Raw genomic sequence first — 27337 nt, 5'->3', positions numbered from 1 at the left:
AATGCAAAACAATATAACGTATGAGTAAAGGCCAGCAGGTGTTGCAATAGTTTTCAATGAAAAAGGAGGGAGAGAAGATCAGAGGGCCCAGATCCCCTAAGTAATTCAGAAGTCACGACTCGGGGAGCTCCGAGATGGGGGTGAGGTGGTATGAGACCTCGGACGTTGCCGCTTCTGAGAGACCGTGGTCCAGACCGCCCGGGGGTGGAGGGGGCGGGGGGGCGACAGTCCAGTCCGATAGTCTCGGGGTAGGGACCCCAAGGGTGTCGCAAAATGCAGCTAGGTCGTCTGGATCCCTAAAGGTGGCAGTCCGGCCGTCCCGGCGGGCCGTTAGGGCGAATGGAAAGTTCCAGCGATAAGTAGCCTGATGGTCCCGGAGAACAGCAAGCAAGGGGCGCAGGGATCGCCGCTTTTGTAAGGTGATCCAGGACAGGTCGGAGAATAACTGTAGAGGGGCCCCATCAAATTCAAAGTCTTTGAGGACACGGGCTCTGGCCATAATGCGTTCTTTCAGGGCAAAGTCATGAACACAGCAAATCACATCCCGAGGGGATCCCGTTGTGGTTTTGGGCTTCAAGGCCCGATGGGCCCTGTCCAGTTTGATTTTGTGAGTCGCAGGCTCGTCCAGGATAGAGTTGAAGATAGCCTCCAGGGTAGCCATTAGATCCTCCTCCTGCGTAGCCTCAGGGAGCCCTCTAAGCCGTATGTTGTTGCGTCTCCCCCGGTTGTCTAGGTCCTCTAAGTGCCGTTGCATATCATTCATAGCAGAAGATTGCGAAACTGAAGTAGCATGTAGCTCGGAAATGTAGGAGCGGGTGTGATCATGGTGCTCCTCTAGCTCGTCCACCCTAGTTGCCATGTGTTGTAAGTCTTTGCGTACAGCCGCAATCTCCTCCCTACAAGCATTTTGCACTTTAGCGACAAGGGAGTTGAAGTCGTTTTTAGTGGGGAGTTGAGAAAGCAGCTTTTGGAGACCACTTTTAGTTTGAACATCTGGGAGAGAAGCATCAGAGTCAGATTCCCCATTTTGCACCCACAAATCAAGCTGAGTAGCTGAGGCAGTTTCAGGGCCCTTTTTGTTTTTATGCTTGTGGGGGGTATCTGACCCTTTAGAGGATTTAACTTTGTCCCCTCTGGGGGGTTTAGGGGCTGTTGACATTCCCAGGGCCAACACAGCAGACACTAAGGGCAGGGAGTCCTGTGAGTCAGGGAAGTCCTGGCTGGAAGCTGAGCACAGCGCAGAGGTGTCCAGCTGCTCGGTGCCCAAGCTTAGGGGGAGCGCTGAGGAGTTTGCCAGGCAGCAGTGAGGGAGAGACAGTACCTCAGGTGGCGTTGGGGCCTCTCCCAGCAGTGACGGAGGCTTTCCACAGGCGGGCCGGGATGGCGGTGTGCAGAGGCAAGATGGCGCCCGCGATCCCTCACATGCGGCCGGACCGGAAGTTGGAGCTCCGCCGCCGGCAGCCAGCGGGGAACGGACCGGGAGGCCAGGTAATGTGGGCGCCGACCAGAGGCTCAGGACCGGCGGGAGGCTGGAGGGCCAAGAGGGATCTGCGGCGCAGCGGAGCAGGGACCTCCGGATGGGACGTGCCGCGTGGCGGGGCTCACCGGGTATCGGCTGGAAATAGCGGTCCAGAGTGCGGGTGGCGGTCCCGGAGCGGGTGAGCGGTGCGGGTAGGTGGGGGCCACTTCTAGACCTCTTCCCCATGCAGGTGTCGGGCGATAAATGCGCTTTTTCTGGCCTTTTTAGCTGCTGTGTGGACGGAGCTCCCGGCCTGCACGTCTTCTCACATTGCCTGCTCGCTCCGCCCCCCTCCACACCCCTCATCTTTACCTGTACTACTACACCCCTCATCTATACCTGTACTACCACACCCCTCATCTTTACCTGTACTACTACCACACCCCTCATCTTTACCTGTACTACTACCACACCCCTCATCTTTACCTGTACTAGTACTACACCCCTCATCTATACCTGTACTACTACACCCCTCATCTTTACCTGTACTACAACACCCCTTATCCACTATACCCCCACTATTACACCCTACCTAGATGGAGGCACATAGAAGATCTCCTATACTATATGGGGGCACATATTTGGGAAAACTACTTATATGGGACACACAGGGGGCTTGTCTACTACATGGGGGCACAGGTGGAGCACTGTTACACTGGGAAGCAATACAGTTGTCTCAAATGTTAATAAAATAGTATCTGATGCTGCAGGCAAGAAAATGTCCTGTTTATTTAGCAAAAAGAAAAAAAAATCGAGATTTAAATCGAGAATCGTCCAAAATTTTAAAAAACTAGATTTTATTTTTTGGCCATATCGCCCAGCCCTATACACATACTATATATACACTACCGTTCAAAAGTTTGGGGTCACATTGAAATGTCCTTATTTTTGAAGGAAAAGCGCTGTACTTCTCAATGAAGATAACTTTAAACTAGTCCTAACTTACAACCAATCCTCTCTATACATTGCTAATGTGGTAACTGACTATTCTAGCTGCAAATGTCTGGTGTTTGGGGCAATATCTACATAGGTGTATAGAGGCCCATTTCCAGCAACGATCACTCCAGTCTTCTAATGGTACAAGGTGTTTGCTCATTGGCTCAGAAGGTTTATTGATGATTAGAAAACCCTTGTGCAATCATGTTCACACATCTGAAAACAGTCTAGCTGGTTACAGAAGCTACAAAACTGACCTTCCTTTGAGATTGAGTTTCTGGAGCATCACATTTGTGGGGTCAATTAAACGCTCAAAATGGCCAGAAAAAGAGAACTTTCATCTGAAACTCGACAGTCTATTCTTGTTCTTAGAAATGAAGGCTATTCCATGCCAGAAATTGCTAAGAAATTGAAGATTTCCTACAACGGTGTGTACTACTCCCTTCAGAGGACAGCACAAACAGGCTCTAACCAGAGTAGAAAAAGAAGTGGGAGGCCGCGTTGCACAACTAAGCAAGAAGATAAGCACATTAGAGTCTCTAGTTTGAGAAACAGACGCCTCACAGGTCCCCAACCGGCATCTTCATTACATAGGACCCGCAAAACACCAGTGTCACCATCTACAGTGAAGAGGCGGCTGCCGGATTTTGGGCTTCAGGGCAGAGTGGCAAAGAAAAAGCCATATCTGAGACTGGCCAATAAAAGAAAAAGAGTAAGATGGGCAAAAGAACACAGAGATTGGACAGAGGAAGACTGGAAAAAAGTGTTGTGGACGATGGATGAATCCAAGTTTGAGGTGTTTGGATGACAAAGAAGAAGGTTTGTGAGACGCAGAAGAAATGAGAAGATGCTGGAAGAATGCCTGACGCCATCTGTTATACATGGTGGAGGTCATGTGATGGTCTGGGGTTGGTGCTGGTAAGGTGGGAGATTTGTACAGGGTAATAGGGATTGTGAATAAGGAAGGCCATCACTCTGCACCGCCATGCCATACCCAGTGGGCAGCGCTTGGTTGGAGCCAATTTCATCCTACAACAGGACAATGACCCTAAACACCTCCAAATTGTGCAAGAACTATTTCCAGCAGAATTAGCAGCTGGTATTCTATCATAGGTAATGGAGTGGCCAGCGCAGTCACCAGATCACCACCCCATTGTGGGAGCAGCTGGACCGTATGGTACGCCAGAAGTGCCCATCCAACCAATCCAACTTGTGGGAGCTGCTTCTAGAAGCGTGGGGGGCAATTTCTCCAGCTTACCCCAACAGATTAATAGCTAGAATGCCAAAGGTGTGCCATGCTGGAATTGCTGCAAAAGGAGGATTCTGGGACGGAAGCAAAGTGTGATGGAAGAACAATGTTATTTCACATACAAATCAGTATTTCTAACCTTGTCAATGTCTTGTCTCTATTTTCTATTCATTTCACAACGTACGGTGGTGAAGAAGTGTGACTTTTCATGGAAAACACTACATTGTTTTGGTGACCCCAAACTTTTGAACGGTAGTGTACATACAACCTATACACGTACTGTATATACCACCTGTACCCGTATTATATATAATCCAATCTGGCCACTATCCCCGCTCTCTCTTCCTATCAGGCTTTGCTGGCTAATGCGGTGGAGGAGAACGTGCGGCTCTCCCCTGAGTATCGCTGCATGCAGTCCCAGTTCTCTGTCCTGTATAATGAGTCTCTGCAGCTGAAGGCCCAGCTGGACGATGCCCGATCCCTCCTACACGGGACCCGCACCAACCACCAGCGCCAGCTCGAGCTCATAGAGGTGAGTACTGACACTGTGTGTATTATAGACTACGGGGGGAATATACAGATTGTGGGGTGGGTGGGGGGGTGAATGCTGTATATAGCAGCGGTGGGGAACCTCCGGCCCCTGAGACCTCCCGATGCGGCCTGCGGCTCCCCTGTGATGTGAGCGCCGCTCTGGTGGGGCAGGAGCCGGCATTCACAGCACCTTCCTGTGTATGTGACAGCTGCCAGACACAGGAGGATGCTGCGAGTGCCGTCCCCTTCCCCACCAGAGGGGCACACGTCTTCCTTCTCCTGCGGGCCGTGTGAGATGACGTCACTTCATCACGCGCCGCCTGCTGGAGAAGACGGTCACAGGCTAAAGGGACGGTGACTAGGCTACCAGGGACATGACTGGGGGGTTATCTATGCTACCAGGGACATGACTTGGGGGCTAACTAGGCTACCTGGGACATGACTGGGGGGGTTAACTAGGCTACCAGGGACATGACTGGGGGGATAACTAGGCTACCAGGGACATGATTGGGGGGTTAACTAGGCTACCAGGGACATGATTGGGGGGTTAACTAGGCTACCAGGGACATGACTGGGGGGGGGGGGGGGGGGGTTAACTAGGCTACCAGGGACATGACTGGGGGGGGGGGGGGTTAACTAGGCTACCAGGACATGACTGGGGGGGGGGGGTTAACTAGGCTACCAGGGACATGACTGGGGGGGGGGGTAACTAGGGGCTACCAGGGACATGACTGGGGGGGGTTAACTAGGCTACCAGGGACATGACTGGGGGGGGGGGTTAACTAGGCTACCAGGGACATGACTGGGGGGGGGGGGTTAACTAGGGGCTACCGGGGACATGACTGGGGGGGGGGGGGTTAACTAGGGGCTACCAGGGACATGACTGGGGGGGGTGCCACTAATATATAGCCTGCTGCCTCATATGGGGGAGGGATGATGAAGCCGGGAATATAGATTGGGGAGGGGGGGGAGGTCACTGAGATATATATATATATATATATATATATATATATATATTTATATATAGCCTGCTGCCTCATATGGGTGAGCGGTGATGGAGCCGAGGTTATAAATTGGGGGGGGGGGGGGGGGGCAGGTCACTGATGCATATAGCCTTCTGCCTCATATGGGTGAGCGGTGATGGAGCCGGGGTTATAGATTGGGGGGGGGGGGGAGGTCACTGATATATATATAGCCTGTTGCCTCATTAGGTAAATGTGGCACTAGTTACGTGTAACTGGCTATAAATAAGTAGTCACTGAAAGCTTCTCTGGTTGTTTTGCAGAGGGATGAGGTGTCTCTCCAGAAGAAGGTGCGGACAGAGGTCATTCAGCTGGAGGACACACTCGCCCAAGTACGGAAGGAGTACGAGATGCTGAGGATTGAGTTTGAGCAGACGCTGGCGGCCAATGAGCAGGCGGGTGAGTGCCAGCACCGTCCCATAGAGATGAATGGAACCCTGGTGTCATGTCTGCTCCTCCTCCAGGCGTCATGTCTCCTCCTCCTGGCATTTTGTCTCCTCCTCCTCCTCTTCCTCCTCCTCATGCCATCTGGTCACCACCTCCTCCTCCTGGCGTCTTGTCTCCTCCTCCTGGCGTCATGTCTCCTCCTCCCCCTTCTGGTGTCTTGTCTCCTCCTTTTAGTGTCTTGTCACCTCCTCCTCTTCCACCTCCTCATTCTCCTCCTGCCATCTGGTCCCCTCCTCCTCCTCCTGGCGTCTTGTCTCCTCCTCCTCCTCCTGGCGTCTTGTCTCCTCCTCCTCCTCCTGGCGTCTTGTCTCCTCCTCCTCCTCCTGGCGTCTTGTCTCCTCCTCCTCCTCCTGGCGTCTTGTCTCCTCCTCCTCCTCCTGGCGTCTTGTCTCCTCCTCCTCCTCCTGGCGTCTTGTCTCCTCCTCCTCCTCCTCCTGGCGTCTTGTCTCCTCCTCCTCCTCCTCCTGGCGTCTTGTCTCCTCCTCCTCCTCCTGGCGTCTTGTCTCCTCCTCCTCCTCCTGGCGTCTTGTCTCCTCCTCCTCCTCCTCCTGGCGTCTTGTCTCCTCCTCCTCCTCCTGGCGTCTTGTCTCCTCCTCCTCCTCCTGGCGTCTTGTCTCCTCCTCCTCCTCCTGGCGTCTTGTCTCCTCCTCCTCCTCCTGGCGTCTTGTCTCCTCCTCCTCCTCCTGGCGTCTTGTCTCCTCCTCCTCCTCCTGGCGTCTTGTCTCCTCCTCCTCCTCCTGGCGTCTTGTCTCCTCCTCCTCCTCCTGGCGTCTTGTCTCCTCCTCCTCCTCCTGGCGTCTTGTCTCCTCCTCCTCCTCCTGGCGTCTTGTCTCCTCCTCCTCCTCCTGGCGTCTTGTCTCCTCCTCCTCCTCCTGGCGTCTTGTCTCCTCCTCCTCCTCCTGGCGTCTTGTCTCCTCCTCCTCCTCCTGGCGTCTTGTCTCCTCCTCCTCCTCCTGGCGTCTTGTCTCCTCCTCCTCCTCCTGGCGTCTTGTCTCCTCCTCCTCCTCCTGGCGTCTGGTCTCCTCCTCCTCCTGGCGTCTGGTCTCCTCCTCCTTCTCCTGGCTTCATGTCTTTATCCTTTATATATAGCCTATAATGCAGCCTCCTCCTCCGGGGTCCTCTGTTCATATGTCTATCCTTTATCGTCTAAACGGTTTTTCAGGTCCTATAAATCGGGAGATGCGACATTTGATCAGCAGCCTCCAGAACCACAATCATCAGCTGAAGGGCGAGGTGCTGCGCTACAAGAGACGTCTGCGGGAAATCCAGGGCGACATCAACAAGGTAAGAGGTGGGCGAGGAGAGGTGGGCGGGGTGAGGAGAGGTGGGCGAGGAGAGGTGGGTGAGGAGAGATGGGCAGGGTGGACGGCCGCCATGACATCGCTTCCTCTGTCTTCTAGATGCGGTCTCGCAGTAGTAGCGGTCTCTTCCTGCTACCCTCACAGTCCAGCCTGGAGGAGCCCAAAGAGGAACCTGTGGAAATAAAGATAGAGCCGGAAGAGAGTGCCCCCCCACCCACCCCGGCCTCATCCCAGCCAGAGCCAGTCCTGAAACGGGAGGAAGAGGAGGTTACGGCCCAGCCCCAGCAGAGAGACAGGCGAGAGCGGGAAAAAGAGAGAGACCGCGGCAGGGAGAAAGACAGAGGAGACAGCTCCAAGGAGAAGGCCAAGCATGAGCCGGACACCAAGCGCAAGGAGGCCGAGGGGGTCAAGCAGATGAAAGCCGAGCTGAAGTGAGTGCCGGCGGCTGAGGGAAAGCGGGGTGCCGGAGGCTAAGCCACAGACATGTCACTGGGGTGGACAGTATGTAGGGAGATGTATATGGGGTGGACAGTATGTAGGGGATGTATATGGGGTGGACAGTATGTAGGAGATGTATATGGGGTGGACAGTATGTAGGGAGATGTATATGGGGTGGACAGTATGTAGGGGATGTATATGGGGTGGACAGTATGTAGGGGATGTATATGGGGTGGACAGTATGTAGGAGATGTATATGGGGTGGACAGTATGTAGGGGATGTATATGGGGTGGACAGTATGTAGGGGGATGTATATGGGGTGGACAGTATGTAGGAGATGTATATGGGGTGGACAGTATGTAGGGGGATGTATATGGGGTGGACAGTATGTAGGGGAGATGTATATGGGGTGGACAGTATGTAGGGGAGATGTATATGGGGTGGACAGTATGTAGGGGGTGTATATGGGGTGGACAGTATGTAGGGGGTGTATATGGGGTGGACAGTATGTAGGGGGGATGTATATGGGGTGGACAGTATGTAGGGGGGATGTATATGGGGTGGACAGTATGTAGGGGGTGTATATGGGGTGGACAGTATGTAGGGAGATGTATATGGGGTGGACAGTATATAGGGGATGTATATGGGGTGGACAGTATGTAGGGGATGCACATGGGGTGGACAGTATGTAGGGAGATGTATATGGGGTGGACAGTATGTAGGGGATGTATATGGGGTGGACAGTATGTAGGGAGATGTATATGGGGTGGACAGTATATAGGGGGGATGCACATGGGGTGGACAGTATGTAGGAGGATGCACATGGGGTGGACAGTATGTAGGGAGATGTATATGGGGTGGACAGTATGTAGGGAGATGTATATGGGGTGGACAGTATGTAGGGGGATGTATATGGGGTGGACAGTATGTAGGGAGATGTATATGGGGTGGACAGTATGTAGGGGATGTATATGGGGTGGACAGTATGTAGGGAGATGTATATGGGGTGGACAGTTTGTAGGAGATGTATATGGGGTGGACAGTATGTAGGGGATGCACATGGGGTGGACAGTATATAGGGGGGATGCACATGGGGTGGACAGTATATAGGGGGGATGTATATGGGGTGGACAGTATGTAGGGGGATGTATATGGGGTGGACAGTATGTAGGGGGATGTATATGGGGTGGACAGTATGTAGGGGGGATGTATATGGGGTGGACAGTATGTAGGAGATGTATATGGGGTGGACAGTATGTAGGGGGATGTATATGGGGTGGACAGTATGTAGGGGATGTATATGGGGTGGACAGTATGTAGGGGGATGTATATGGGGTGGACAGTATGTAGGGAGATGTATATGGGGTGGACAGTATGTAGGGGATGTATATGGGGTGGACAGTATGTAGGGGATGCACATGGGGTGGACAGTATATAGGGGGGATGCATATGGGGTGGACAGTATGTAGGGGGATGTATATGGGGTGGACAGTATGTAGGGGGATGTATATGGGATGGACAGTATGTAGGGGGATGTATATGGGGTGGACAGTATATAGGGGGATGTATATGGGGTGGACAGTATGTAGGGGATGTATATGGGGTGGACAGTATGTAGGGGGATGTATATGGGGTGGACAGTATGTAGGGGATGTATATGGGGTGGACAGTATGTAGGGGGATGTATATGGGGTGGACAGTATGTAGGGGGGATGTATATGGGGTGGACAGTATATAGGGGGATGTATATGGGGTGGACAGTATGTAGGGGGGTGTATATGGGGTGGACAGTATGTAGGGGATGCATATGGGGTGGACAGTATGTAGGGGGATGCACATGGGGTGGACAGTATATAGGGGGATGTATATGGGGTGGACAGTATGTAGGAGGATGCACATGGGGTGGACAGTATATAGGAGGATGCACATGGGGTGGACAGTATATAGGGGGATGTATATGGGGTGGACAGTATGTAGGGGGGATGTATATGGGGTGGACAGTATGTAGGGAGATGTATATGGGGTGGACAGTATATAGGGGGATGTATATGGGGTGGACAGTATGTAGGGGATGCACATGGGGTGGACAGTATGTAGGGAGATGTATATGGGGTGGACAGTATGTAGGGGATGTATATGGGGTGGACAGTATGTAGGGAGATGTATATGGGGTGGACAGTATATAGGGGGGATGCACATGGGGTGGACAGTATGTAGGAGGATGCACATGGGGTGGACAGTATGTAGGGGGATGCATATGGGGTAGACAGTATATAGGGGGGATGCATATGGGGTGGACAGTTTGTAGGGGATGTATATGGGGTGGACAGTATGTAGGGGGATGTATATGGGGTGGACAGTATATAGGGGGGATGCATATGGGGTGGACAGTATATAGGGGGATGCATATGGGGTGTACAGTTTGTAGGGGATGTATATGGGGTGGACAGTATGTAGGGGGATGCATATGGGGTGGACAGTATGTAGGGGAATGTATATGGGGTGGACAGTATGTAGGAGATGTATATGGGGTGGACAGTATGTAGGGGGATGCATATGGGGTGGACAGTATGTAGGGGAATGTATATGGGGTGGACAGTATATAGGGGGGATGCATATGGGGTGTACAGTTTGTAGGGGATGTATATGGGGTGGACAGTATATAGGGGGGATGCATATGGGGTGGACAGTATGTAGGGGCACGCATATGGGGTGGACAGTATATAGGGGGGATGCATATGGGGTGGACAGTATGTAGGGGCACGCATATGGGGTGGACAGTATATAGGGGGGATGCATATGGGGTGGACAGTATATAGGGGGATGCATATGGGGTGTACAGTTTGTAGGGGATGTATATGGGGTGGACAGTATGTAGGGGCACGCATATGGGGTGGACAGTATATAGGGGGGATGCATATGGGGTGGACAGTATGTAGGGGCACGCATATGGGGTAGACAGTATATAGGGGGGATGTATATGGGGTGGACAGTATGTAGGGGGATGCATATGGGGTGGACAGTATGTAGGAGATGTATATGGGGTGGACAGTATGTAGGGGCACGCATATGGGGTGGACAGTATGTAGGGGCACGCATATGGGGTGGACTGTATAGGGGGATGTATATACGGAGGGGTTACAGAGACGTCACTGGGGTGGTCAGAGCCGCTGTATCCAGGATGTAGGAGCTGATGGATCAGGGTCTCTCGTCACCAGGCGGGTGCAGGAGTCTCTACGAGACATGAAGCTGCTCCTGGACATGTATCGCTCAGCGCCCAAAGAGCAGAGAGACAAGGTGCAGCTGATGGCGGCCGAGAGGAAGAGCAAAGCCGAGGTGAGAGGTCAGAAAGCTGAGCATTGTCCATCACAGCCCGGAGTCCAGGTCCTCATGTCTCTCGCTTCTCTCTCCTAGCTGGAAGAACTCCGCCAACGGCATCGGGAACTAGAGGAGAGAGAGCGCAGAGACAGCAAGAAGATGGCCGACGAGGACGCTCTGCGCCGGATGAGAGCAGCGGAGGAACAGACAGAAGCTCTGCAGAAGAGACTGTCCACAGCCAAACAAGTGAGTGCTCCACCTACAGTGGTTTGCAATAAATTAGAATAACAAAAAGTTATTTTTTTTTTTTAGTAATTCAATTCAAAAAGTGACCTTCTATATTCTATAGAGTCATTACATACAGAGTGGCCTGATATATTCTATACATTACATACAGAGTAAACTTTTTCTAGCAATTATTTCTGGTAAAGTTGATGATTATGGCTTACAGCCAAGAAAAACACAAAAGTCAGGATTTCCGAAAATTAGAATAATTAACCCAAAACCCCTGCAGTGGCTTCCTAAGTGTTATAAAAGGTCCCTTGGTCTGGTTCAGTATGCAACACAATCATGGGGAAGACTGCTAGCAGATGTCCAGAAGGCCGTCATTCACACACTCCACAAAGAGGGGAAGCCACAAAAGTTCATTGCTAAAGAAGCTGGCTGTTCTCAGAGTGCTGGATCAAAGCAGATTAATGGAAAGTTGAGTGAAAGGAAAGTGTGGTAGAAAAAGGTGCAGTAGCAACCGGGAGAACCGCAGTCTTACAGGATTGTAACCAAAATGCCATTCAATGCCATGGGAGAGATTCACAAAGAGTGGCCTGCTGCTGGAGTCAGTGCTTCAAAAGCCGCTACCACATCCAGATGTCTGCAGGACATGGGCTACAAGTGTTGCATCCCATGGGTCACTCCTGACCAATAAACAAGGCCAGAAGTGTCTTATCTGGGCCAAGGAAAAGAAGAACTGGACGGTGATCAGTTATCCAAGGGGCTGATCTCAGATGGAAGTAAATTCTGCATTTCATTTAGAAATCTTGGTCCCAGAGTCTGGAGGAAGAGTGAAGAGGCCCAATCCAAGCTGCTGGAGGAAGAGTGAAGAGGCCCAATCCAAGCTGCTGGAGGAAGAGTGGAGAGTCCCAATCCAAACGGCTGGAGGAAGAGTGGAGAGGCCCAGTCCAAGCTGCTGGAGGAAGAGTGGAGAGGCCCAATCCAAGCTGCTGGAGGAAGAGTGGAGAGGCCCAATCCAAGCTGCTGGAGGAAGAGTGGAGAGGCCCAATCCAAGCTGCTGGGGGACGAGTGGAGAGGCCCAGTCCAAGCTGCTGGAGGAAGAGTGGAGAGGCCCAATCCAAGCTGCTGGAGGACGAGTGGAGAGGCCCAATCCAAGCTGCTGGGGGACAAGTGGAGAGGCCCAATCCAAGCTGCTGGAGGACGAGTGGAGAGGCCCAATCCAAGCTGCTGGAGGAAGAGTGAAGAGGCCCAATCCAAGCTGCTGGAGGAAGAGTGAAGAGGCCCAATCCAAGCTGCTGGAGGAAGAGTGGAGAGGCCCAATCCAAGCTGCTGGAGGAAGAGTGGAGAGGCCCAATCCAAGCTGCTGGAGGAAGAGTGGAGAGGCCCAGTCCAAGCTGCTGGAGGAAGAGTGGAGAGGCCCAATCCAAGCTGCCGGAGGAAGAATGGAGAGACACAATCCAAGCTGCCGGAGGAAGAGTGGAGAGACACAATCCAAGCTGCCGGAGGAAGAGTGGAGAGGCCCAATCCAAGCTGCCGGAGGAAGAGTGGAGAGGCCCAATCCAAGCTGCCGGAGGAAGAGTGGAGAGGCCCAATCCAAGCTGCCGGAGGAAGAGTGGAGAGGCCCAATCCAAGCTGCCGGAGGAAGAGTGGAGAGGCCCAATCCAAGCTGCCGGAGGAAGAGTGGAGAGGCCCAATCCAAGCTGCTGGAGGTCTAGTGTGAAGTTTCCACAATCAGTGATGGTTTGGGGAGCCATGTCATCTGCTGGTGGAGCTTCACTGGGTTTCATCAACACCAAAGTCACCGCTGCCGTCTACCAGGACATCTTAGAGCTCTTCATGCTTCCTTGTGCTGGAAAGATTTTTGGAGATGGAATTTTCCTCTTCCAGCAGGATTTAGCACCTGTCCACACGGCCAAAAGTCCCAATCCCTGGTTACTAACCACAGCATCACTGGGCTTGATTGGCAGCAAACTCACCAGACCTTCACCCCATAGAGAATTTATGGTGTATTGTCAGGAGGAAGATGGAAGACACCAGAGCCAACAATGCAGACGAGCTGAAGGCCGCTATCACAGCAACCTGGGCTTCACTAACCGCTGTGCAGTGCCATCAGCTGATCGCCGCCATGCCACATTGCCGCATTAATGCCGTCATTCATGCAGAAGAAGCCCGACCAAGTATTGAGGTACTTTACTGTACAGACTTTTTATTTGGCCGACATTTCAGTGTTAAAAACATTTTGTTCAGTTGGTTTTATATAATATTCTAATTTTCTGAAATCCTGACTTTTGGGTTTTTCTTGGCTGTAATCCATAATCATTAACCTTACCAGAAATAAACGTGTGAAAAAGTTCACTCTGTATGTAATGTATATCCTCACTAGAGATGAGCGACCCTGGAGCAGCTGGAGTCCATCCGAACCCGAACTTTCAGCATGTGATTAGCTGGGGCTGCTGAAGTATGATAAAGCCCTAAGGCTATGTGGAAATCATGGATATAGTCATTGGCTGTTTCCATGTTTTCCAGACAACCTTACAGCTTCATCCAACTTCAGCAGCCCCCGCTAATCAAATGCCGAACGTTCGGGTTCGGATGGATTCCAGCATGCTCCAGGGTCGCTCATTGCTAATCCTTACTATGGCTCCCCGCACTGCCCCTCTTAGGAGAGGAGGGGTGTTACACAGCAACCATTGATATCAGTGAGCTGTGTCGTGGCTGGATGTGCTGTATATCCTCACCATGGGATCCCTGCACTGCTCCCTCAGGAGAGGAGGGGTGTTACACAGCGGCCATTGATATCAGTGAGCTGTGTACTGGCTGAATGTGCTGTATATCCTCACTATGGGATCCCTGCACTGCTCCCTCAGGACAGGAGGGGTATTACACCGCAGCCATTGATATCAGTGAGCTGTGTACTGGCTGGATGTGCTGTATGCCTCACTATGGGCTCCCTGCACTGCCCCCTCAGGTGAGGAGGGGTATTACACAGCGGCCATTGATATCAGTGAGCTGTGTACTGGCTGGATGTGCTGTATGCCTCACTATGGGCTCCCTGCACTGCCCCCTCAGGTGAGGAGGGGTATTACACAGCGGCCATTGATATCAGTATACTGTGTACTGGCTGGATGTGCTGTATGCCTCACTATGGGCTCCCTGCACTGCTCCCTCAGGTGAGGAGGGGTATTACACAGCGGCCATTGATATCAGTGAGCTGTGTACTGGCTGGATGTGCTGTATATCCTCACTATGGGCTCTCTGCACTGCCCCCTCAGGTGAGGAGGGGTATTACACCGCAGCCATTGATATCAGTGAGCTGTGTACTGGCTGGATGTGCTGTATCCTTTATTGAGGCTTTAGTAGTATTGTAGTATGTTCTTCTCCCTGTCAGGAGGAGGAAGCGCTGCTTTCGGAGATGGATGTCACCGGGCAGGCATTTGAGGACATGCAGGAGCAGAATATCCGCCTGATGCAGCAGCTGCGGGAGAAGGACGACGCCAACTTCAAGCTGATGTCAGAACGGATCAAATCCAACCAGATCCACAAACTACTGAAGGAGGAGAAGGAGGAGCTGGCGGATCAGCTGCTCACCCTGCGCACACAGGTACCGCACCAGGCGCCCTCACCACTAATGGCCGCTACAATCCATTTACGTCTAGTAGGCTGCCTTTACACAGAGAGATTTATCTGACTGATTTTTGAAGCCAAAGCCAGAGGAGAAATCTCAGTCTTTCCTTCATGACCTGTTCACCGTTTATAGTCTATTCCTGGCTTTGGCTTCAAAAATCTCTGTGTGTAAAGGAAGTCTAAGATAAAGCCGTGATGTCCGGTGTGTGATCCATAGAGCTGCGACTGCTGATGGGGGTGGCAGGAGGTCACATGGTGTAATAGTATAATAATAGTGTAACGTGGTAGAATAATAGCCTAACATGGTGTTTACTGTAAGACTGTAACATGTAAGTCACAGCATTACGCCTACGTTTTTTTTGGCTGTTGGGGGGGGGGCTGCTTTTACCTATTTTTATGTCTATGGTGGGTCGGTATCTTGCTGTTGCTCCACATCTGCACTGCTTTCCCTGCTAGACATGACATTGGGCCAGGTCATTCACTTCACCACCTCCTCTTCCACTACCAACAGTCTTGTCATCATCACATCCACCTCACCATCATCACCTGGAGATGGCGGATTCTCCAGTGTTTGGGCATCAGTACACACAATATCCTCAGATACCTCCTGCAAATCTGGCTGGACTTGCGAGGAGTCCAATTCAGGAAAAGGACCAGAGAAGAGCTCCTGGGAGTGGGCAAGGGTGGGATCACTCGTTTGGTAACATTGGACAGGGTGGGAGGAAGGAGATTCAGAGTGACGCTGCAGTCCCGACTTTTGGCTATGGACGAGACTGGACTGTGTGGATGACTGGGTGGTCGACAGTTGACTGGGACCATTATCCGCTATTTATTTGACCATCTGCTCCTGCTGCTTTGGCTTCAACCGCGGAGTACATCAACCCCCCACCTAACTGGCCTATGAAGCCTGAGCGTAATCCTGGCTGCCCCTCAGCAGCAGCCATTGTTTCCCCAGCCGCTTGCCCGTGGCTTGTGCCTGCACCATGGTTTCCACGCCCCGTCCGTTTGTGCTAGCCTTCCACATTGCAAAAGTTCTAACTTGGCACAAAGTTCCAGGATATATGTGTCTGTGTTGTAACGCAATTAGCTATAATCTGTCCAGAAAACAACTGAGCCAACACTGGCGTATACTGGAGGTATGGCGGCAGCAGATACATAAACATAGCGCAGAGCGCGATAAGGTGTCCTGCACTGATTTGGATGTAACATGAAATAGGCCAACACAGGTGTATACAGGAAAATTATACCCTGCCTGCCTGCCCAGGGAGCTGATGTCTGGTAGACTGTGCCCTGTATGGGATGTGTAGTGGCCCTAAGAAAGGCTTGGGGGGTCTTAATTGACTAAAATCTGTGAAAATCCTTTCTGTCCCTACTCCACGATCTCTCCCTGAGATTCTCCGGCAACAATTAGAATGTAGGAGCAAATAGATCCAGTGAAGGTTAATCTGAATACACCCAGCTGCCTGCCTGCCTGAATACACCCCAGCTGCCTGCCTGCCTGAATACACCCCAGCTGCCTGCCTGCCTAAATTCACCCCAGCTGCCTGTCTGTCAGAGTACACCCCAGCTGCCTGCCTGTCAGAGTACACCCCAGCTGTCTGCCTGAATACACTTCTGCTGCCTGCCTGAATACACCCTAGCTGCCTGCCTCTCAGAATACACCCCAGCTGCCTGCCTGTCAGAGTACACCCCAGCTGCCTGCCTGTCAGAGTACACCCCAGCTGCCTGCCTGTCAGAGTACACCCCAGCTGCCTGCCTGTCAGAGTACACCCCAGCTGCCTGCCTGTCAGAGTACACCCCAGCTGCCTGCCTGCCTGCCTGAATACATCCCAGCTGCCTGCCTGTCTGAATACACCCCAGCTGCCTGCCTATCAGAATACACCCCAGCTGCCTGCCTATCAGAATACACCCCAGCTGCCTGCCTATCAGAATACACCCCAGCTGCCTGCCTGAATACACCCCAGCTGCCTGCCTGAATACACCCCAGCTGCCTGCCTGAATACACCCCAGCTGCCTGTCTGTCAGAATACACCCCAGCTGCCTGCCTGAAAAAACACCCCAGCTGCCTGTCTGTCAGAATACACCCCAGCTGCCTGCCTGCCTGCCTGAATACACCCCAGCTGCCTGCCTGAATACACCCCAGCTGCCTGCCTGCCTGAATACACCCCAGCTGCCTGCCTGCCTGAATACACCCCAGCTGCCTGCCTGCCTGAATACACCCCAGCTGCCTGCCTGCCTGAATACACCCCAGCTGCCTGCCTGCCTGAATACACCCCAGCTGCCTGCCTGCCTGAATACACCCCAGCTGCCTGCCTGCCTGAATACACCCCAGCTGCCTGCCTGCCTGAATACACCCCAGCTGCCTGCCTGCCTGAATACACCCCAGCTGCCTGCCTGCCTGAATACACCCCAGCTGCCTGCCTGCCTGAATACACCCCAGCTGCCTGCCTGCCTGAATACACCCCAGCTGCCTGCCTGCCTGAATACACCCCAGCTGCCTGCCTGTCAGAATACACCCCAGCTGCCTGCCTGAAAAAACACCCCAGCTGCCTGTCTGTCAGAATACACCCCATCTGCCTGCCTGCCTGAATACACCCCAGCTGCCTGCCTGCCTGAATACACCCCAGCTGCCTGCCTGCCTGAATACACCTCAGCTGCCTGCCTGCCTGCCTGCCTGAATACACCCCAGCTGCCTGCCTGCCTGAATACACCCCAGCTGCCTGCCTGCCTGAATACACCCCAGCTGCCTGTCAGAGTACACCCCAGCTGCCTGCCTGAATACACCCCTGCTGCCTGCCTCTCAGAATACACCCCAGCTGCCTGCCTCTCAGAATACACCCCAGCTGCCTGCCCTTCAGAGTACACCCCAGCTGCCTGCCTGTCAGAATACACCCCAGCTGCCTGCCTGTCAGAATACACCCCAGCTGCCTGCCTGTCAGAATACACCCCAGCTGCCTGTCAGAGTACACCCCAGCTGCCTGCCTGCCTGAATACACCCCAGCTGCCTGCCTGAATATACCCCAGCTGCCTGCCTGAATATACCCCAGCTGCCTGCCTGAATATACCCCAGCTGCCTGCCTGCCTGAATATACCCCAGCTGCCTGCCTGAATATACCCCAGCTGCCTGCCTGTCAGAGAACACCCCAGCTGCCTGCCTGTCAGAGTACACCCCAGCTGCCTGCCTGAATACACCCCAGCTGCCTGCCTGAATACACCCCAGCTGCCTGCCTGTCAGAGTACACCCCAGCTGCCTGCCTGTCAGAATACACAGCAGCTGCCTGCCTGTCAGAATACACAGCAGCTGCCTGCCTGTCAGAATGCACCCCAGCTGCCTGCCTGTGAGAATGCACCCCAGCTGCCTGCCTGTCAGAATACACCGCAGCTGCCTGCCTGTCAGAATGCACCCCAGCTGCCTGCCTGAATACACCCCAGCTGCCTGCCTGTCAGAATGCACCCCAGCTGCCTGCCTGAATACACCCCAGCTGCCTGCCTGTCAGAATGCACCCCAGCTGCCTGCCTGTCAGAATGCACCCCAGCTGCCTGCCTGTCAGAATACACAGCAGCTGCCTGCCTGTCAGAATGCACCCCAGCTGCCTGCCTGTCAGAATGCACCCCAGCTGCCTGCCTGTCAGAATGCACCCCAGCTGCCTGCCTGTCAGAATGCACCCCAGCTGCCTGCCTGTCAGAATGCACCCCAGCTGCCTGTCTGTCAGAATACACCCCAGCTGCCTGCATGTCAGAAGCTGATGTGTAGGTAGCTGGCCGATTTACTGTATATGTGTAGGTACAAGGTGCTCTGCTGTGTATACTTGTAGTAGCCCTAACAAGGGACTTTGGGGTCTTTCCTGCCTACAATCAGCTAAATCCTGACTGTCCCTACTCTAGGATCTCTCCCTCACTACCTTAAACATTGTGTCTGACTCTGGAGGTCACATGAGTAAGCCAGCCAATGACTGTAGACGCTGTTGTCGGGATGCCAGCGTGCTCCTTGGGCCTCTCAAATCACCAGACCCCAAACCCCCACCCCCACACACATAGTTATTGACTAAAAAAAGGTGCCAGGGAAGGTGGGAGGAGGAACAAATTTTTACTGCTTTTTCGGTCAGATGCTCGATCTGAATTGATTGTTTTGAATAATGTAGTACTCCATCCAATAGCTACTCACTCATCTCTACTAATATTGTAGAATTTAGGGGTAGTGTGTATCACTCAGTGATACACTATTATTATTATTATACTATTATAACATTGGGGGGTAGTGTGTACCGCTCAGTGATATAATAGTATAATAATAGCCATGTAGAGGAAAGATGAGGGCACTCACCATATGTTGTGATCATCTTCCTTTATTTCGTCCTTATACGTGCATAAAAATTGCTGGATACATCGGGCTTAGCGTGGACGCCAGACACCCACCAGACAGGTCTGTAGAAGCGCGCATGCGCGTGAAACAGCTGTTACCCGATCTGGTGGGTGTCTGGCGTCCACGCTAAGCCCGATGTATCCAGCAATTTTTATGCACGTATAAGGACGAAATAAAGGAAGAAGATCACAACATATGGTGAGTGCCCTCATCTTTCCTCTACATGGCTGTTTGAATTCGACGTATACTTAACTCTAGTGAGCACCAACCAGTGATCAGTCCTCCTAAACTTATTCACCCGTGGGATCCCATATCGTGAGCCGAGTCAGAGCAGTGCCGGGGGCTGGTTGTTTTTCTAGAAGCTTGTAGAAGCTTGTAGTATAATAGTGTAACATTGGGGGGGTAGTGTGTACCGCTCAGTGATATAATAGTATAATAATAGTGTAACATTGGGGGGGTAGTGTGTACCGCTCAGTGATATAATAGTATAATAATAGTGTAACATTGGGGGGGTAGTGTGTACCGCTCAGTGATATAATAGTATAATAGTGTAACATTGGGGCGGTAGTGTGTACCGCTCAGTGATATAATAGTATAATAGTGTAACATTGGGGGGGTAGTGTGTACCGCTCAGTGATATAATAGTATAATAATAGTGTAACATTGGGGGGGTAGTGTGTACCGCTCAGTGATATAATAGTATAATAGTGTAACATTGGGGGGGTAGTGTGTACCGCTCAGTGATATAATAGTATAATAGTGTAACATTGGGGCGGTAGTTGTGTACCGCTCAGTGATATAATAGTATAATAATAGTTGTAACATTGGGGGGGGTAGTGTGTACCGCTCAGTGATATAATAGTATAATAGTGTAACATTGGGGCGGTAGTGTGTACCGCTCAGTGATATAATAGTATAATAGTGTAACATTGGGGGGTAGTGTGTACCGCTCAGTGATATAATAGTATAATAATAGTGTAACATTGGGGGGTAGTGTGTACCGCTCAGTGATATAATAGTATAATAATAGTGTAACATTGGGGGGGTAGTGTGTACCGCTCAGTGATATAATAGTATAATAGTGTAACATTGGGGGGGTAGTGTGTACCGCTCAGTGATAAAATAGTATAATAGTGTAACATTGGGGGGGTAGTGTGTACCGCTCAGTGATATAATAGTATAATAATAGTGTAACATTGGGGGGGTAGTGTGTACCGCTCAGTGATATAATAGTATAATAATAGTGTAACATTGGGGCGGTAGTGTGTACCGCTCAGTGATATAATAGTATAATAATAGTGTAACATTGGGGGGGTAGTGTGTACCGCTCAGTGATAAAATAGTATAATAATAGTGTAACATTGGGGGGTAGTGTGTACCGCTCAGTGATATAATAGTATAATAATAGTGTAACATTGGGGGGGTAGTGTGTACCGCTCAGTGATATAATAGTATAATAGTGTAACATTGGGGCGGTAGTGTGTACCGCTCAGTGATATAATAGTATAATAATAGTGTAACATTGGGGCGGTAGTGTGTACCGCTCAGTGATATAATAGTATAATAATAGTGTAACATTGGGGGGTAGTGTGTACCGCTCAGTGATATAATAGTATAATAATAGTGTAACATTGGGGGGTAGTGTGTACCGCTCAGTGATATAATAGTATAATAGTGTAACATTGGGGGGGTAGTGTGTACCGCTCAGTGATATAATAGTATAATAATAGTGTAACATTGGGGGGTAGTGTGTACCGCTCAGTGATATAATAGTATAATAATAGTGTAACATTGGGGGGGTAGTGTGTACCGCTCAGTGATATAATAGTATAATAGTGTAACATTGGGGGGGTAGTGTGTACCGCTCAGTGATATAATAGTATAATAATAGTGTAACATTGGGGGGGTAGTGTGTACCGCTCAGTGATATAATAGTATAATAATAGTGTAACATTGGGGGGTAGTGTGTACCGCTCAGTGATATAATAGTATAATAGTGTAACATTGGGGGGTAGTGTTGTACCGCTCAGTGATATAATAGTATAATAATAGTGTAACATTGGGGGGTAGTGTGTACCGCTCAGTGATATAATAGTATAATAATAGTGTAACATTGGGGGGGTAGTGTGTACCGCTCAGTGATATAATAGTATAATAATAGTGTAACATTGGGGGGTAGTGTGTACCGCTCAGTGATATAATAGTATAATAGTGTAACATTGGGGGGGTAGTGTGTACCGCTCAGTGATATAATAGTATAATAATAGTGTAACATTGGGGGGTAGTGTGTACCGCTCAGTGATATAATAGTATAATAATAGTGTAACATTGGGGGGTAGTGTGTACCGCTCAGTGATATAATAATAGTATAATAATAGTGTAACATTGGTGGGTAGTGTGTACCGCTCAGTGATATAATAGTATAATAATAGTGTAACATTGGGGGGGTAGTGTGTACCGCTCAGTGATATAATAATAGTGTGCGGGGCGGGGGGTTCCGCTCTCAGGTGGACGCTCAGCTGCAGGTTCTCAGGAAGTTGGAGGAAAAGGAGCATCTACTACAGAGCAGCATCAGCACCGGGGAGAAGGAGCTAACCCTGCGTACCCAGGCCCTGGACCTCAGCAAGCGCAAGGTAACCGCACTCTGTGACACTACACCTATCCCCCCATGTGACACTACACCTCCTATCCCCCCCTCCCCCATGTGACACTACACCTCCTATCCCCCCCTCCCCCATGTGACACTACATCTCCTATCCCCCCCTCCCCCATGTGACACTACATCTCCTCTCCCCTTCTCCCCCATGTGACACTACATCTTGTATCCCCCCCCCTCCCCCATGTGACACTACACCTCCTATCCCCCCCTCCCCTATGTGACCCCGCCTCCTCTCCTCCTCTCGCCCCCCCTCAGGCCATGGACGCTTCCCAGCAGGCAGATGAGCTCCGCGTTCAGCTTGAACTGTCTCAGAAAAAGCTGCAAGACCTTCGGGTGGAGATTATAGAGAACACTGCGAGCCGGGAGAAGGACGCCTTCAACTACAAGAGAGCGCAGGTGAGACAGTATTACAGCACCGTGTGACCGGGGGGAGGGGCCACAGCATATAGGGGAGCAGTACAGCGCCGTGTGTGTGGGGGTCACAGCATATAGGGGAGCAGTACAGTGCTGTGTGACCGGGGGGAGGGGTCACAGCATATGGGGGAGCAGCACAGCGCCGTGTGACCGGGGGGAGGGGTCACAGCATATAGGGGAGCAGTACAGCGCCGTGTGACCGGGGGGAGGGGTCACATCATATGGGGGAGCAGCACAGCGCCGTGTGACCGGGGGGAGGGGTCACATCATATGGGGGAGCAGCACAGCGCCGTGTGACCGGGGGAGGGGTCACAGCATATAGGGGAGCAGTACAGCGCCGTGTGACCGGGGGGAGGGGTCACAGCATATGGGGGAGCAGTACAGTGCTGTGTGACCAGGGGGAGGGGTCACAGCATATAGGGGAGCAGTACAGGGCCGTGTGAGCGGGGGGAGGGGTCACAGCATATAGGGGAGCAGTACAGGGCCGTGTGAGCGGGGGGAGGGGTCACAGCATATGGGGGAGCAGTACAGTGCCGTGTGACCGGGGGGAGGGGTCACAGCATATGGGGGAGCAGTACAGTGTCGTGTGACCAGGGGGAGGGGTCACATGTCAGCATATGGGGGAGCAGTACAGCGCCGTGTGACCGGGGGGAGGGGTCACAGCATATGGGGGGGGGGGGGCAGGAAAGCACCGTATGACCGGGGGGAGGGGTCACAGCATATGGGGGAGCAGCACAGCGCTGTATGACCGGGGGGAGGGGTCACAGCATATGGGGGGGGGGGGCAGGAAAGCACTGTGTGACCGGGGGAGGGGTCACAGCATATGGGGGAGCAGCACAGCGCTGTATGACCGGGGGGAGGGGTCACAGTATATGGGGGGGGGGGGGGCAGGAAAGCACTGTGTGACCGGGGGGGAGGGGTCACAGCATATGTGGGAGCAGCACAGCGCTGTATGACCGGGGGGAGGGGTCACAGCATATGGGGGGGGGGGCAGGAAAGCACTGTGTGACCGGGGGAGGGGTCACAGCATATGGGGGAGCAGTACAGCACTGTGTTACCGGGGGGAGGGGTCACATCATATGGGGGAGCAGTACAGCACTGTGTTACCGGGGGGAGGGGTCACAGCATATGGGGGGGGCAGGAAAGCACTGTGTGACCGGGGGGAGGGGTCACAGCATATGGGGATGCTGGGTGGGGGGTCCCATGTGTCAGAGCGGTGGGGGTGCTGTGGGAGGCAGGGGGGGGGGGGCTCGCTCTCCATTGAGGTGTCGCTCTCTCGGCAGGAGGACATCTCTCGTCTGAGGAAGAAACTGGAATCTACCAAGAAGCCGGATCTGGTGCCGACCTGTGACAAGATCCTAATGGAGGAAATCAAAGAGTGCAAGGTAATGAATGACCACCACCAACAGGGGGCGCTCCACCTCACACAGTATAGAGAGGCTAGGGGGGCGCTCCACCTCACACAGTATAGAGAGGCTAGGGGGGCGCTCCACCTCACACAGTATAGAGAGGCTAGGGGGGGTGCTCCACCTCACACTGTATAGAGAGGCTAGGGGGGGCACTCCACCTCACACTGTATAGAGAGGCTAGGGGGGGCGCTCCACCTCACACTGTATAGAGAGGCTAGGGGGGCACTCCACCTCACACTGTATAGAGAGGCTAGGGGGGGCGCTCCACCTCACACTGTATAGAGAGGCTAGGGGGGCACTCCACCTCACACTGTATAGAGAGGCTAAGAAGCGCTCCACCTCACACTATATAGAGAGGCTAGGGGGGCGCTCCACCTCACACAGTATAGAGAGGCTAGGGGGGCGCTCCACCTCACACTGTATAGAGAGGCTAGGGGGGCGCTCCACCTCACACTGTATAGAGAGGCTAGGGGGGCGCTCCACCTCACACTGTATAGAGAGGCTAGGGGGGCGCTCCACCTCACACTGTATAGAGAGGCTAGGGGGGCGCTCCACCTCACACTGTATAGAGAGGCTAGGGGGGCGCTCCACCTCACACAGTATAGAGAGGCTAGGGGGGGCACTCCACCTCACACTGTATAGAGAGGCTAGGGGGGCACTCCACCTCACTCTGTATAGAGAGGCTAGGGGGGCGCTCCACCTCACACAGTATAGAGAGGCTAGGGGGGGCGCTCCACCTCACACTGTATAGAGAGGCTAGGGGGGCGCTCCACCTCACACAGTATAGAGAGGCTAGGGGGGCGCTCCACCTCACACTGTATAGAGAGGCTAGGGGGGGCGCTCCACCTCACACTGTATAGAGAGGCTAGGGGGGGCGCTCCACCTCACACTGTATAGAGAGGCTAGGGGGGGCGCTCCACCTCACTGTATAGAGAGGCTAGGGGGGCGCTCCACCTCACACTGTATAGAGAGGCTTGGGGGGCACTCCACCTCACTGTATAGAGAGGCTAGGAGGGCGCTCCACCTCACACTGTATAGAGAGGCTTGGGGGGCACTCCACCTCACTGTATAGAGAGGCTAGGAGGGCGCTCCACCTCACACTGTATAGAGAGGCTTGGGGGGCACTCCACCTCACACTGTATAGAGAGGCTAGGGGAAGGGCGCTCCACCTCACACTGTATGGAGAGGCTAAGAAGCGCTCCACCTCACACTATATAGAGAGGCTAGGGGGCACTCCACCTCACACTGTATAGAGAGGCTAGGGGGGCACTCCACCTCACACTGTATAGAGAGGCTAGGGGGGGGGCGCTCCACCTCACACTGTATAGAGAGGCTGGGGGGGAACTCCACATCACACTGTATAGAGAGTCTAGGGGGGTGCTCCACCTCACACTGTATAGAGAGGCTAGGGGGAACTCCACATCACACTGTATAGAGAGGCTGGGGGGAACTCCACATCACACTGTATAGAGAGTCTAGGGGGGTGCTCCACCTCACACTGTATAGAGAGGCTTTTGGGGGGGGGCGCTCCACCTCACACTGTATAGAGAGGGGGGGGGCGCTCCACCTCACACTGTATAGAGAGGCTAGGGGGGGGCACTCCACCTCACACTGTATAGAGAGGGGGGGGGCGCTCCACCTCACACTGTATAGAGAGGCTAGGGGGGGGCACTCCACCTCACACTGTATAGAGAGGCTAGGGGGGGCACTCCACCTCACATAGCATGCGTCTTCCTATGTAACGGTCTTTCCTGACTTCTCGCTTCATCTTCCGCAGTCTCGCCTCACGTGTCCTTGCTGCAACTCCCGCAAGATGGACGCTGTATTGACCAAGTGTTTCCACGTCTTCTGCTTTGAGTGCGTGAAGACGAGATACGACACGCGGCAGCGCAAGTGCCCAAAGTGCAATGCCGCCTTCGGGGCCAATGATTTCCACCGTATTTACATTGGGTGAACGGACGCCGTGGCCTGGTCTGTGACGTACAGGCCACCCGGGCGCTCTGGCTATGGACTGATGCCCTGTCTACACGCACACTGCCCCTCGTCTCCTCCAGTCTTCTCCCACCATGGCCCGGACTATGCTGAGATCTGGTGATCGGCTTAGAGGGAGGGTACAGGATCTGATCCTTCCCGAGAAGCTGAGATACAGATGCTGTTTGAACGTAGGACCCATATTTTATACATAATCAGGAGCGACTCTTGCTCTGCCGCACACAGAATATTTATTGGAGGACCAAGCAGTCTGCTCATCACCGCCGATCCCTAATCCCTACAGATGACGACAACGTACAATGCCGAATATTACAGGAGGGGAATCTGGCGAGGACCAACATGAAATGACCAATGAATGGTGACGAATGGTTCAGGAGTGAAAACCATGACTCTCGTCTTCCAGAAACTGCACCACTCCTGTCTGTAGGCCTAGTGTGGTATTGCTTGTATAAAGTGTAGGTGCAGTACCAGACCCTGCCTATAGACAATAGTGGTGCTGTTTATGGGAGAATGCAGTCAGACACGTCATATAACACCTGTAAGGAGAGATTCCTGCTGGATATGGAAATCTGAGGGAGCGAGCTCCGTACCATGCCCATCCCATCCTGAGGTATGCTGGGAAGCTTCTCAAGACGCATAATATCAATTGTGACTGGTAACCAATGTGACTACCCTCCTGTGTCATGTGATGCCCTATCACCCTCCCTTACATCACCACAAAGTGGCAGGAAGCCGCTGTACTATTTTGTCTCCTATCTGCTCCATTCTGATTTCTTTGAAGGTCACATGGTCGGCTCATAAGTCAGCCACCGATCGTGTGTCTGTCCAGTGGATGGGACATGAGATGGCGCTGTTCACACCACGTTGGGGCTGTATGTAGAGATACACATTATAAGTAGCCCCCGACATAATTCTTTGAGCTTTGCTGCCGTATAGCACAGTGTGAACGGAGCCTTAGCCATGCGTGTTAGTCGCTCAGCTGATTGGTAGCGATGAGCGAACTTGCTGAATGTTTGGGTTTGTCCGTACACTCTGCATTTGACTCCCGAGGGCTGGAGAAGTTGAATGCAGCCCTAGAGAGTCCTGGAAAATGTGCATACAGCCATAGACTGTATCCATGTTTTTTGGCAGCGTTGGACTGCATCCAACAACTTTAGCCGCCAGGAGTCATATGCTGAGGCTTAGGATTGGCTGAACCTGATCATTCGGCAAGTTTGCTCATCACTTCTGATCGCATCTTGGTGACCTAATGGTAGAAATTTCTCTTATGGAAATGAGTGGTGGGGTCATTGGATGCGCTCTGGGGTCCTGTTTGTGCATTGCCAGCTCTTCATCAGGACTGGGGATCGGCCGGTTCCAGGATCTTTATTGTCCGATCTCATAGGACTACGTTGTCAGGTTGATGATGTATATAGAGGGATTACTGCATAGGCAATACATGTTGGTTTAGCAGACAGGTGAGACGTTTCCTTTGAAGAGCAGACAGGTGAAACGTTTCCGGGGAGGAGCAGACAGATGAGATGTTTCCTGGGAGGAGGTGGTGTCCATTGATATCACAGAAGCCTTGTATGAAATGGTGGACTACATGGGAAGGTGGCCCGCCTAGTGCGCCCGTCAGAGCCGGCATGCAGCTTACGTATGATACCACATTGCCTTCTAACCTCATGGACGTTTAGGATGACTGCTTTGTTTGTCTCGCTGTGGTTTTCTGCTGTAGTTGTGGATCTTGTGAGTGTGTAAAGTGTGAGTAGAGGTTCAGGTCCACTGTGGAGAGGCTGTAGTAATCCTGCCGGGGGGGGGGGTCCAGGGGTCCCGGATGATTCCGCCTCTAGATGAACTGCTGCCTGGATTTTGTGGGAGCAAATAAATCTACTTTTTTTCTGTAA

General features: G+C 52.6%; 1 protein-coding gene across 1 annotated transcript; it reads left to right on the top strand.

The window, feature by feature from the left end:
* Positions 1–1401: 1401 nt before the first annotated feature.
* On the top strand, positions 1402–27337 carry LOC138775066 (E3 ubiquitin-protein ligase BRE1A-like). Its single transcript, XM_069955802.1, has 12 exons — positions 1402–1488; positions 4057–4236; positions 5521–5656; positions 6867–6988; positions 7105–7436; positions 10663–10780; positions 10859–11008; positions 14379–14591; positions 21485–21610; positions 21892–22032; positions 23334–23435; positions 25237–27337. The coding sequence occupies exons 1-12, from the start codon at positions 1402–1404 to the stop codon at positions 25411–25413; spliced, it is 1884 nt and encodes a 627-aa protein (XP_069811903.1). The 3' UTR covers positions 25414–27337.

This window comes from Dendropsophus ebraccatus, unplaced genomic scaffold (genome assembly GCF_027789765.1).
Source record: "Dendropsophus ebraccatus isolate aDenEbr1 unplaced genomic scaffold, aDenEbr1.pat pat_scaffold_1285_ctg1, whole genome shotgun sequence".
Classification (NCBI taxonomy): Eukaryota; Metazoa; Chordata; class Amphibia; order Anura; family Hylidae; genus Dendropsophus; species Dendropsophus ebraccatus.
The sequence above is the reverse complement of the archived record's forward strand: the minus strand, read 5'-3'. Positions and strand labels throughout refer to the sequence as shown.

Bases quoted from the DNA above. Each gene is read 5' to 3' on its own strand.
- LOC138775066 (XM_069955802.1), top strand. From the start codon at position 1,402: ATGGCGCCCGCGATCCCTCACATGCGGCCGGACCGGAAGTTGGAGCTC. The intron at 11,009-14,378 runs GTGAGTGCTCCA...TCTCCCTGTCAG, and splicing joins GACTGTCCACAGCCAAACAA to GAGGAGGAAGCGCTGCTTTC. The intron at 23,436-25,236 runs GTAATGAATGAC...CATCTTCCGCAG, and splicing joins AGGAAATCAAAGAGTGCAAG to TCTCGCCTCACGTGTCCTTG.